Source organism: Lepisosteus platostomus, chromosome 3, assembly GCF_059453375.1.
Source record: "Lepisosteus platostomus isolate fLepPlt1 chromosome 3, fLepPlt1.hap1, whole genome shotgun sequence".
NCBI classification, from domain to species: Eukaryota; Metazoa; Chordata; class Actinopteri; order Semionotiformes; family Lepisosteidae; genus Lepisosteus; species Lepisosteus platostomus.
The window spans coordinates 59,625,272-59,639,328 of record NC_142613.1 but is presented as its reverse complement, the minus strand read 5'-3'; the positions used below and the strand labels follow the sequence as shown (position 1 = coordinate 59,639,328).

At 35.3% G+C, this 14,057-nt stretch overlaps 1 protein-coding gene across 2 annotated transcripts in view; it reads left to right on the top strand.

Moving 5' to 3' along the window:
* LOC148675170 (tyrosine-protein phosphatase non-receptor type 14-like) overlaps positions 1 to 14,057 on the top strand; it is a 99,193-nt gene that overhangs the window by 53,075 nt on the left and 32,061 nt on the right. For both annotated transcript variants that reach the window (XM_088626231.1, XM_088626230.1), the window contains 2 exons: positions 10,204 to 10,301; positions 12,456 to 12,523. In XM_088626231.1, coding sequence (XP_088482357.1) covers positions 10,204 to 10,301; positions 12,456 to 12,523 — 166 coding nt within the window. The remainder of the gene's footprint in view (positions 1 to 10,203; positions 10,302 to 12,455; positions 12,524 to 14,057) is intronic.

The window sequence follows — 14,057 nt, the reverse complement described above, 5'->3', positions numbered from 1 at the left end:
GATTAACCTGGCTCTGGAAATTTAGTGATTCTACCTAATTGTGAAAAATATTAAGATTCTATGGGAACAGGATATAGAAGACTGTGAGTTAATGTGACAAGGACAAAGGTGTTTGGGAGTTGACGTTGCTTAATGAGATTTCTAGTGTATTTAAAAGACTCATGTTGAGTTTCTGGAGTATGCCATCATTGCCACTGTTTTTCGGCAGGACCAGTGATCCAGGGCCTTCACACCTCATTGAGGGTCACCTCTTTGCTGAAAGAGATATGTAGGTCAACAATAAAGCATTAACAGCAAAGCTAAAAGAGTAATGCTTCTCAAAAGATCAAGTGCAATGGTGTTTTTTGAGATTCTTGGCTAGTTTCATCAAGAAAATTGCATAGTGGAAAATCTGCTTTTACTACAACAGTCTGCAATATGGGGGACTTCTGTTATTGTTATAGAAATATTTTTTGAAAAAATTTGTGGTAGTACTCTGAGATTGTTCTTACAGAAGAGCATCTGTTTATTTACTTTTGGCAGGTCACGTTAATATTAGTGTGGGTTCTTTTGGAAGGAAAGCCAACTTCATGTGTTGTATGACTATAATAAGATGTATAAAGGCAATAGATAAAAATACTTAAGTATTAGAACTAGTTTTAGTTTTCCTTTTGTGAACAGACCTTGAAACTTTATCACTACATGAGTGCATACAGCATTTTATCATTTTTAAATATGGAGTGAAAGTTGAAAGAATAAAATAAGTCTTTTGCTTTTGCTGTCAAACATATCTTTATGATATGATGAGCTTGTACATGCTTGTTGAAATATTTGTCATTTTTGCTTTGAGTAAACATGTAAGTTAAATAGTTTAAAAAAATCTTAAACCAGACAGTGAATATTTGCATTAAATGAAACCTTCCTCATAAATCTAAACCCACACAGGTTCTCAGGTGCAGGCTGGCAAAAATTCCAGGAATTGCTTCCTCAGCCAGAGTGTATGAAGTTAAAAGTTGCGCTTGGGTAGGAGGACAATCAGGAGCGCTGTGGAAGTTTAAAAGAAGCGTTTGTGTTGAGGCCCTTGTGCGGTTGGAAATCTCAAAAGAATTTTGGCATCAGTTGCAGCGTAGGAAGATGCAAAATTCCTGTGTGCTGAAGTGTTAAAGGCCTGTTTCTCTGTCTTATCTTTGACACCCCCCAGTGCCAGTCTGTGGCATCAGCTACTCTGAGACAATACCTTTTCACTCCAAAAAAAACTCAAATCCTCCAAAAAAACTAGGATAAAGATCAGAGCAGCTGTGGTAGGAAAAGCTTGTTACTGTTGAGAACAACCATTAGTAAATTTAGACTAATTTTTATGATACTGGTAAAGAAAAGAAATACAATTTCTGATTTTGAGGAAGTTTTTGGTGTTTTGTTAGATTTCCTATTTTAGAAAATTATTAAAACAATCGATGCCTAAAGACAAAGAAAAAAAACTATAAAAACTTCAACTCGCATGAAAAACAGTACACATGTAAATGAATTCTGCACCCTGTGGTTTAGTTATGACGAAGTGTAAAAACTATTTTAGGGAGAACTGCCTTGTGCTTGTTGTTTTATACACTGATACTTAAAATAAGGTTAAGCCTTTTGATTTCCAGGCCTAAAGATAAATTTACCAGCCTTTCCTGTCCTCTCATTTTTTGTAAGTTTTTAAATGTAGAGCACAGGTCCATCTTGATGTAGAAAAGCATTTTGACACCTGGTTTACTTGAAAAAAAAGAGGCAGTTTAAAGTGTTGGGTTGATATGTTCACAAGTCTGGGGGAAACTAGGTCAAACACATTTCCTTTGAAGTTAATTCAAGTGTGTGTGATTCATTTACACCTTCGTCCTTGCTATAGTGTTGATTTCACACTTGTAAACACTCCACAAGTGGAGATGAGTACACAATACTGTTCCAAATATCCCAAAAGGACAAATGTCCTCAACATATTGTAGAGCTGTTTATGTGCAATTCTTAATGTCTTAAGATGAGCTTATTCCTTTATTACACATGTATCCTAGGAAACAAAGTGACAAGTAACTAAAGTAATGAATATTTTGAAATTCTTTTGAACTATGCTTCCTTCTTTGTTAAATTATTTGTTTATATAGCCAAAGGCAATTATCTTTTAAATAGTTCAATGATGTTTATGGCAATATGAACCACAGGGCTATGTACAGTAGCAATTTGACAAATGATAATTTAGAAAACATTTATGAATTGTACACAGTTAAATAATAAAGAAAAACCTTTTGATTATAATGCCATAGCTCTCTTTATCAAAATGATTTTCCTGCAGTTGTTAAGATATTGTTTCTATTCTGTTTTATGGTGCATATCTGATGCAAGAGGTTAGATAGTAAATTGGAATGTGTTATAACACAAGTCTGAATACAGCCTTATTGAGACCATTCATACAGATTAGTTCATCCACATTGTAGAAAAAAAATTAAACAAGATACTATTTTTAAAATTTTGTAAAATCCCTTTGGACTATAAGAAGAAAATAGTTATATATATATAGTCTGAACAATTGGAATTCTACTGTCAAAACTATCCAGTTAGGTTTTGTTCCATGTGATTTTAGTGTATATATCATTTTCTTTAAAAAAATGTACAAAAGGATTTTTTTGCCCCACAATTAAAAATGCATAAAAAATAAAACAACTTACCCAAACCAAGCTTCTGTCATAATAAGACTACATTAAATTTCTCAGTTGCATACAGTCAATAATTTCTCTCAAAAGTAATGAGGTCTTTCTTATGATGTCCCATTTTACAACATACATTTTTTACTTTAATAATAGGACTCAAGTTATATATATATATTTCTTGTTTTGTTTTGAATGGGTAGATGAGGTTTATATATAGTAAATATGTACTGCTACTTCACGTGTCATGGCAACCTTTCAACATAACGTGAAAACTGTGGGAAGGGTCTGACTACTGTTGCAAGGCTCTGTACCTATGTAGAGTGATGTATAGTTTTGACTAAAAATTAGTAAAAAGCAAGTTATATGTTCAGTTTTTGGTTTTCACGTTTAAAGATAATATTGATTAGATTAATGTGTACTTGTCTTTGTATTTCTAGTGAATGTAGCTGTGTTTAAAATGAAATGCCATTCACTTAGTTAATCACGAATCCTATGGCTATAGGGTATTTACTAGAATTAACCCGGATCACATACCTGTATCATTTTATGGGTTAGAAAATTGAATCCCGCCTTTTAAAACAACTTACATTATATTGTGCCCTGCTATTATAAATACAGTTTACCCGGTAATTTATATATCTGTTCATCTCTGTAATTTACTAATCAATTCATCTTCTGAAGGAAGGGGAAAATATACATGTCAGGTTTCAATGTTTTTCATTAGCCTTTCTTTTTTGTCATTGTTTTTTCTTCTCTTTCTAATTTTACATGACAAATGTACTATATTAGCTTTATCATATTACTTGAATAATACTTCCCTTTTTCACAACAGTTTAAGACCACAGTTTGCTGGCCTTTGGAATTTCCTTTTACTGTTTTTTTCCTCTTTAAAATCTGTATGAGGTACTATTGTTAAAAGTATTTCCAGTAAACAATGTGCCTCATTGCAGGCTCGAACAAGACCAAAGGTGCATGTGCGAACATGTAGGCCGTGGTCTGTGTGCTGTCTGAATATGTGAAAACAAAGTGAGAACACAAGAATTAAGACACTGGCTTAGAAACATCCTGGATTTGTACAGTTTGATCCCCCTTAATGTGATTGAGGCAGCCAAACAATTCTGAACAATACATGGCTAACTCTTATCTCAAATATAAAAGTGTGAATTGTGGGAGATAAAATACTATCTCACCAATGTATGCTTACCATTAACTGCATCAAAAACCTGATTTAGAAAAGAAAATGCACACTTATTTTAAGTACCAAATATGTCAACAGCATAACCGCAAAAATCTTTCTGAATATACAATGTTCTGTTTAATTCATGCACTGAGAATATAGGTAGTACACCAAAAAACAGAAACATTTGAGTGAATAAGAGGCACCGTGTATTTTGAAAACAAAGGGGTCCACACAGGTGTGGCTCATGCATTCATTAAGCAAATATCATGCTTAGGGTCATGTATAAAAATGTTGGACAGGCCAGGTTGCTTATAATTATGTTTAGCATGGCTACAAGAGGAAAAAGGTGGTATCTTTAAAATAAGGATAATTGTACTGGGTCATTTGGCAAGAGCACTGTTTATTAATGATGTTTTATGATCAGTGGTGTCCAAGGGAATGGATCTCTGAGGGAACTAAGGCAAAACTTACTCATCTTGAGACTGTTTGAAGTTTCTGACACTGCTCTTAAATGGTTCAGTCTTACAGTACCTCAGTGATTGCTGTCACTGTCTCCCACTTGGTGGATTTAGCTCCAGAATTGGACTTATTAAGTTTGGTGTTCCTCAGGGCTCGGTACCGGTATTTTCAACATTTACATGTTCCCATTTGGTCAACGTTTCAAATAACATGGCCAAAATAAGCACTTCTGTGCCAATGATACTAAAATCTATGGTCATACCAAACTTGACACTGATGTGGCTCTCTGTGTTCTCTCTAATTGCATCTCTGAAAAAAACACGGATGACTCAAAACCTCCTTCATCTAAACTGTGACAAGACTGGTCATGCTTATCAGCACCCCATCAACTTTTATAAAGTCAATGCAATATCCCTGTCTGTGGATGGTACTGTACTTGTGCTTCAGTAAAACCTGAAAAACCTGAGGGTAATATTTGGTTCAGGCTTGATGTTTGATCCACATGTGCAACATATTGTCAAAACATAATTCTTTCACCTCATAAATATCGCCAAACTACATCCTATGTTGTTGCTAACTGTTGCTGAAATGCTGGTCAACATATGAGCAGTAACACCAATGTTATTTCTTGGCCTTAGTCACCGTATCTTTACTCAAGAAAGCTTTTATGGGATATTCTGGAATGATGCCCGAGACTGTGATTTCCACCTTCATCGACCAGGCGTTATTTGATTTGACTTTCTACAACCCTTCAGCTGAGTTCCAGACACATTTCATGGGTATATTGATACTATATGATGTGATGGTTATGCGCCTTCTCCTTCATGAACTACACGGGTATAGAGATGTGTATTTTAAGCAGCACTGCTACACTCTCTGTTACGGCACATACAGGTCCTTACTGGCTGCATGTGGTGGCCCAGCGCCCTCTGATATTATGTTGGTTCTTAATTTTTGTCTGGTATCCCCTGTTTAAAATACATGTTGTACATTTAATTATCTAGTAGTTTCTATTCATCTTGTAGTTGCACAAATCTGTGAAAAGATTATTAGAGTTACTTGAAATCAACTTTTTTGCTGCTGAATATTAAAGGAGGATGAAGGCAGAAGAAACGCAGTACAACGGAGAAAGTCAGAGAATTGTCAGAGAAATTAAGGGGAAAAAATATTGTCCTTTTTCAAAATAAAATATTAAAAACATAAGCCTTTCCTTATACCTTATGGTAAGAAAGCACAGTGAGTCTGATCCCAATACTTGATTAATGTAGTGCATTCAATGAGGCTGTCATTAGTAGCCAAGACTTTCTGCTGCAGTGGGACTGGCCTTTTAAAAATGATTACAAAGAGGAAATATGATGATGTGTTAATATTGACAAAGTTTCCCAACCTGTGATCTCCCAGGACATGGCTTATATTTGTCTGATTTTGTCTGTAATGTCTTTTTTGAAACCTTTTGACTGTGAACACCCCAGACAGTGAGCAAAGGTGTTCTTATTTAGTCCTGCCACCAACATACCAATGGCATGAAGGATTAGCAAGGGTGTATTGGTGAATCATAAAAATGACACCACAAAACATTTAATCCATATCCAAAATATATTTTATATCTCATATCTATTTTCTATAAACAACCACAAATAGACGACCAAGATTCTTTTCATGCTAAGTATACATTTTCATGATAAAATGCGTCTTCAAATCCTTGAGGTTTTTTGGCCCTGTGTCATTTCATTTGTTTTCTTCATTTACTCGGATTTAAAAACCAGTGATTCATCAGCACTGCATTTTTGTGGGTTGTGGTTTTCAGTACAGTTCATTTAAACCTCTGTGGTGAACTTTGTCCGATGCACAAAGCGCAACCAATATAGACACCACTGGGTGATTGTCCTGGTATGTAATTAATTCTAATTCTAACACTAGTGTCTCAGTTGTGTGATACCATGTCTGACAATCGTGCAGAGGAGGAGCACTGACTCACAAAAAAAAGAAATTTCTGCATTAGCTGCGCGGGTGTATTGATGTTTGATGTGCTGGCTATTCACTTTGCTTCTTTTACATGTGCTATGACATAGTGCTTTGATTGTTGACCTTTACTGTAGCCTGCACCCCTTTGGTTCTCAAAATATGATCAATTCATAAAAAAATGTTGAAGTAAGTCAGTTCTTTAAACATAAAATATATCATAACGATTGAATTAAAAAGTTAGAATTATATACTGTATTTATTTGAATTTTGCAGTAAAATTATGAATACATGAAAAATGACACACTTTTAAGTTTACCTTAACCAGCAGCCATGTCACCCTGCAACCCACAACTGGCAACCGACTGAAGCTAAGCAGGTGTGAACCTGGCCAGTACCTGGATGGGAGACCTCCTGGAAAACTAAGGTTTCTGCTGGAAGAGGTGTTAGTGGGGCCACCAGGGGGCGCTCACCCTGTGGTCTGTGTGGGTTCTAATGCCCCAGTATAGTGATGGGGACACTGTACTGTAAAAAGGCACCGTCTTTCGGATGAGACATGAAAACTGAGGTCTCTGTGGTCATTAAAAATCCCATGGCATTTCTCAAAAAGAGTAGGGGTGTAACGCCGGCATCCTGACTAAATTTCCCATGGGCATATACCAATCATGGCCTCCTAATAATCCCCATGTATGAATTGGCTTCATCACTCATCATCACACATCATCCAGGTGGGAGTGTCCAGAAAAATGCTATTTGTGTAAGGACTTATTATTATTACCTTAAAATATGAGAGTTTGATGAAACAAAGGAGTCGTATTGATGTGCCTGTGATTAATTTGTTTTTGAAGATTTATCTTCTAAAAAATTATAAGACATGTCAGAAAAGACATTTCACACCTCCAGGGAGTGTGTGCACCCTATGTTAAGAACCACTGCTATAGAGGTATAGATATATACAGTATATTGTAACCAGTATTTCTGCCCCTAAGGAGGAATTTTTAGTTGTCTGTGTAGCTGAATAATGATGCATATGTATACCTACTTTAACTTGAACTTGTATTTGTACATCACAGGAGCCCAATTTAAAACATCTGAAAAATATATATTTTGTTGTTTTTAATATGTCACTTAAACATGAAATGGTTTAGACCGTTATAGGCATTATGTCTTTGCTCTAGTTATGTGACTAAGGCTTATCTTGGAGGTAGTCCCAAGGTCTGCCAGCCACACTTTCACAGAGAATTCTGAATTCATTCAGAATTGTCACCTGACCTTACAATGTGTAGTGTTACAATCATCAGAGCCTGATCTCTAGGCCTTTGTGGAAAAAGTGCTACCAGGAAGGAAATCCAACGTGATCAAGGAAGACAGGGTTCTTGTAATTTTTAACTTTGTCACTGAACATTGCGTATTTTCCCTCATTTACTGTTCATCCTCTTTCCTTTGAATGTTAAGAGATGGATTTTTGATCAAATTTAGTGATAGGCAATATCAGTGTATTTCATTGACGTTGTTGAGTGTTTGTGAGCTTCAGGTACATTTATTGGCAAGAGCGGTGCTGTTCTCATGTGTATGCAGGCAGTCATACCTTCATGTAGTAATCAGATGAGTACAAATAAGTTCTATGTAAAGAGACAGATACTTAAGTGAGTTTGTAATTCTTCCATGTTTTCCACATGGGACTGTCATGGGTCTTATCTCCATTACTTATCAGCTATTTCTCAGCTTGGAATTTCACAGCCTCTTCAGACTGAGGTATTTGTTATTTTCAACCTGGTCTTAAAGACATAGTTTTGAGACTTTATTTTCAATAAGGAATGTGTATATTTTAAGTTGGCTTCAAGTTTTTTTTAAATTAATACAGATAACGTAGTAAAAATCATGTGCCAAGATGTTTTGAGTTGATAAAAAGGGTAATGATAAATAGGTCACAATTTATGGACCATCTATGTAATTGTGATTAAATGATTATCTATCAATAATCATTATTATTTAAGAAAAACATTCCACACTTTCTAAACGTTTTAGAAGTTCCAATATAGGTACTAACGTAATAAGTAGGGTATGGGTATGGTTGCAAGAAATATGGAACTACGATCTTTTAAGTGAATTTAATTGTGTGCGTGGATCCTGCTTAAGTGCATTAGTATCATTGAGCAAGTATAAGTGTTTTCATTTCAACATTTGATATAGGTTTGCTAAAACGTATTACTGTTGAGTTTTTAAACAGGCACACACTGAAGATTTGCTCCAGTCCTCAGATACAGCCTTAAAATGCTGAGATAACACTATTTTAAGTACAGTGTACCTGTTATTTCAGTTCTTGCATTTGTAAATAGTTTTCTATTAAGAGTTCTGTATTTAGATGCTTGTCATTACCAGTAGACCAGCAATACTATTTTATACTAAAGCCTAGCTTTTGTGCATCATTGAAATGTTTTATTATTTTTTTAAGTATATTTTTCTAAGCATATGAAAATTCACAGTGAATAGGAAATACACTTAAGAAGTTTAAATTTAAATACTGTGAAGAGATGGGGATAGAAGGATAAAACAAAACATAGGTCGTTATTTTGTTTCAAGCTAGTAAGTAGCATTGTATGATTTTCAAGCTGCAGTCCCCTCCCTCCTCCACAAGACAGATCTTTTTTTAGAATATGCTATTAAGGCTGCTCTGACTAAGAACACTTGTTTAGTAACAATGATCCCCCTGCCCCACGCGCACATTTTGTTTTTAACTTTCAATTTTTCAGGCTAGTTTTACTCTTATTTCCATTTGGCAACATTTAATTGAAAGATCTAATTCATTATTTACAATGGGTTTACGGAATGAGCTCTCCAAACAAAGACAGTTACACAGAATTGTTTATTTAGCAGTTTTAATTTTAGAAGCTCTATTCTTCAGTGAAGACAGTGAAGGCCATGCAGCCACTCCTTCAAAAGAATTCGGCTCCCAACTAATGAATAGTACTGCCAGTAATTGTATTCCTTGAAGGAGATCTCGCACAAATAGACCCTTGTAAAAAGATGTGTTGACTTCTTGTATAAATTCTGCTCTTTCCCATTGATTTATTTGGAATTTTCTCTGAAAACCGTTACATTTCCATGAAATCCAAAAACATATGCAAGAATATGAGCTGGCTGAGGAGAATATTTCAAAACATGGCTGTGGGAGTCCAATGACTGTATATTTAGAAAGATGTACCTAATTGATTAATAAAATAAGTTTGCTGTCTTACAATACTAATGCTATGTGCCTGGAGATTGTATGTTCTCCCCATGTTCGCATGTGGTTTCTCTGGGTGCTCTGTATTCATCCCACAGTACAAAGACATACTAGCAGGTTATTTGGAAACACACGTTTTGTCTGTGTCTGTTCTTTCCAGTGCCTTGCAATGGACTGGTTTTCCAGCCAGGATGTGTATCCTGCCTTATGCCCATAGCAGTTAGAAAATGGATGGATGACAGTACAGTGAAAATAACGGAATAAAATAATTAAAGAATAACTCTAGTTAATGTGGATATTAAACACTTTATCTTTTTCATCTAAACAAGCTTCTTATATCAGCAAAAAGAAACTTAGGTCAGGCTTAATCTAAACAGTAAAGTTTGCTGGTTTTTGCAACTGTTTGCATGTGCATTGAATAAAAATGTCACTGTGCTCACAAAATGATGAGTAACCATAACCATTTAAGCAGGCTTAATTTGTTATACCAAATATTAATGTTTAGCTCATATTGAACTAGACTAGTGTTTATTATTAACACTTAAAGATAGAAACATACTATACATGTCTGAACATAAAAATAATAAATATATTTTTTCATCACTCACAACTACATAATTATTGATAAAGTCTTCAATTATACCTCTAGCCATTTGAAATGTATGTGCCAGAGTTTTCAAAGCAATACTTTGAATCATTTTGCTTTTTATCTTTAGGTATCAGTATTACCTCCAAGTTAAAAAGGAAGTTCTTGATGGACGTCTTCAGTGTACGGTTGAGCAAGGTATTAGACTGGCTGGTTTAGCAGTACAAGGTAAGTTTTAAGTATATATCTTCATAAATTAATTGCAAGATTGTTGTCTAATTGTTGTCTAGTTGTGGTCAGAGCTTTGCAGTACTTCGAAATAGATTGTAATAAATTGAAAACCAATAATGTATTTAAAAATTTGCATGTAACACTGCTTTGTATTTCGAAAAAATACTGACTCATCAAAGGTTTTATATTCTGCATCTATGTAAAACTTTAAAGTTTTTCTTATTTTCTATCATTTAGACCGATTGGGGAGTAATTATCTTGATAAAATATTTTATGTAGACCCTTTCGTGTGAAGACATCTCAAAGTGCTTCACAGTAGAGGTAACAAATCAATAGTCTATGGTTAGGACGAATGTGTTGAGACGGAAAGACAGCATTTCTGTATTACAAGTTAGGAAACCTTACCCTGAAGTGCTGTTTCACATGTATTTTCAAACGTTTTTTGAAGATAGAGACGGGGATGTTTGTATGGCCTCAGGTAGAGTATTTAACTCAGCACATTTAAGCACATTTCAATAAAAACGACCATCACCTAGTGCATGGTGTCTTCTCATTGTGAAATGTGGCAAGCCTGAATTTAAAGTGCAGAGCTGTAAAAAGGGAGCAGAATACTGTATCTCCGTATAGTTCGGCAAACTTTTGAGGTGAGAAGCACACTGACTGATTAGCACTTTGTACTTCAGGAGAAGGATTTTGAATTCAAACCTATGTGACACTGTTAGTCAGTTCAAGAAGGCTTGAACAGAAATGATATTCATGTGAAGCATGGATCTGTAAGAGTCTAGCAGCCAAGATTTAACCATGCAGGTGGCCTGCTTAGAAGCACCAGCAAGCAGTTCATTGTCCAATCTTGAGAAGCTTGGAAAAGGGAAAGGCGCAGTTACACAGGTACAAGCAGGACACCATTATAATATTTCAAACATGAGGTTGTGATTTTAATATCTGATAAGCAGCATGTAAGAGCAGTCAAACATAGATTTGTGTCTGCCTCAGTCTGCTTGTAAATCAGAGTGTCATCATTGTAACATAAGACGTTCAATGGTGTTGGATGATCTGGTCAAGTGGTGTCATGTAGGTACTGAAGGGAAGAGAGCCAAAAACAGTATTGGAATACAAAAAATAGAATATTTTAAATAAATATTTTTAAAAAAATAGAACACATGTACGTCTGTTGTAGCCTATTTCGCTGCTCCATCTTATAAATGTATTTCTGCCACTTGATTAACATTATGAGTGCATCATAGGCATCCAATAATAACCAATGATTGTCCATTGTCCAAGGCACCACTTTTTTTACAGGATGTTGTCTGTACAGTAGACTACACATCACTATGCCAAAAATGTCATCTACATCGTCAATAATTCCATTCTGTATGTGAACCACAAAAATTTCATCTGCAAAAAGACACTGAAAAAAATACATACTGCAGAGTGTGCAAAATTTTCAATACCTCAATAACTGAGACCATGGGGAAGATTTTCCATTCATTTCAGCTACTATACTGAACTTGTCATATTGTTTAAACCAACATGAGCCTAGGCCAATAATTTAATGAGTTATACTTGATATATGAGCTGATTGCCAGTTTTGTTACTGTTTAGAATGTTTGTGCTTACACTTGACGTTTGGCACATTAATGATGATGGCATTATATAACTATTTGCAAATGGGTCTTGAGTTAGACGCACATTACTTAGGTCTTGTCTTGGACTCACCCCCCACTAACCTCTTCCCGGACTCGGTCTTGTCTCGGACTCGACCCCCTGTGGTCTCGGGCTAGACTCGGACTAGGTGGTCTTGACTACAACACTAGATTTTACACAAGAGTAAAGGGTTGTGGGAGTCTGGAATAGGCTGCCCAGAAATGTTTTTGAAGTCAATACTCTGGCTTTTCATGGATCACTTAGCTACTAACAAGCAGACAGGCTTACATTTAATTTTTTATTATTTACAAAGTGGTGTTCATACCTGCCTATTCACTGATGATATAAGTCAGAATAAAGTATGCCTGCAAGTCCCATGGTGGAGGCTATACATGTGAATCATTTGTAAGTGATTGTGGAAAGAAAGATAATAATGGTCATTATCAATTGATAATTATTGTTTCAACAGTCCTTACCTCTCATTTTGAAACATTCATTTTTCTCCAGCTGATTTTGGAGACTTCAACCATTTCCAGTCCCAGGATTTCCTCAGGGAGTATGTGCTCTTTCCAGTGGTAAGGATAATTCATTAGCAATTGGGTCCATAATTTCAAGTTTGACTTAATTCACAAGGAAATACTATCTTAAGGAAAAGCTGTTTATCTTCATAAATACATAGATATAGATGGGTATAGATAAACACTGTTTAAACCATAATTGCATAATGTACTGTAGTATAGAGATCCAGTGTATAGTTATCCTCAAACCTTAAAAACAGATTAGTACTGTATCTTTTTATCAAGTCTAAACAAGAGGTTAAATAAGATGCATAAAAATCTGTAAAAAAATAAAAGATGTTTTGGATTATGGTGTCAATCAAGGTATTATTGTATAATTTGATTATCACAATTGCAAATGAAATTATGAATACTTTGATTCAAACGAGTGGTTGCATAAGTTCACAAATGACAACCTTACTGTTGCTTCTATTTTTTTTCTAGTAATATGTTTGTATTTTCAGTTTTGACCCTTCACACTCACATCACTCTTGCATAAAATGTTTTTCTGGTGTTATGTTCACTTGGCCTTTCAAAGGTTATTTTGTTACTTAATTATTCGTTTACCTGTTGTACTTATCTGGGTAACTTACAAAATAAACAGAGTAAAAACAGCCTTCAAATACAATGCGTTATTGTGATTTTCAATTAAAACCACAGAGAGCTGCTGAGTGTTTTACCTAATAAGTCCCTCAAGGAGTTTACAGGTAACACTAATTGCTAATAACATAGAGCCCATTTAACTTGCACATTAGTTTTGCAGTTTCACAATTAAGCCCAGAGTGGATTTTCTGTTGGTGCTGGTTTATTTTTGCCTGAATAAGTTCAAACAGAATATAGATGCATATATAGAATAAGTGCAAGTACAGCATTTAAAATCATTGTATTTAATAATTAGCCAATCATTCTAAATTGAGAAAGAACATTGATGCTTCCTGATAGATTGAGAAGATTCAGTGAAGACTGAATAACTGTTCATTACCATTTAAGGGTAAGGAGGAAGATAGGTAATTTGAAAATAAACACAGAAAACAAAGAGCCCAAGGTACTTGAATAATCATTAGCAAGAACTTATGTCTGTCCTCCAGTGCTACTGGTTAAAACGTTCCTAGTCAATCATTCCACTTCTGTTATGAAGGGTATTAGAGCCCCAAGAAGTATACCTGCAATCAAGCAAATGGCAAATTAAGCGATTTAAAGAAAACCTGTCTCCCCTGAGAGTGGCTGAACCTTGTCACACCTTTCATTTTTTTTAAAAGAGAAACACCTCTAGGCTGTGTCAACAGGGCTCAAGCATTTTATGACTTTTTGTCATGCTAAGAAGGTATAAAAACAGAGAGGTTAGGGAAAGGTTTGATTTGCACCCACTGTAACTTGCAAGAATGTCAGTTCTTCACCTTGAATGCTCGTCTGAGTCGAGACAGACCCTCGCAGGTGTGTGGCTGCCTGAAGGCACGTATTCTGCCTTCTCTTATTATCTCACCAGAACTGCTGCATACTTGTCTGACAGAAACAAATATAACAAGGAGGCCCTGCAGTATGAGGGAGGGGG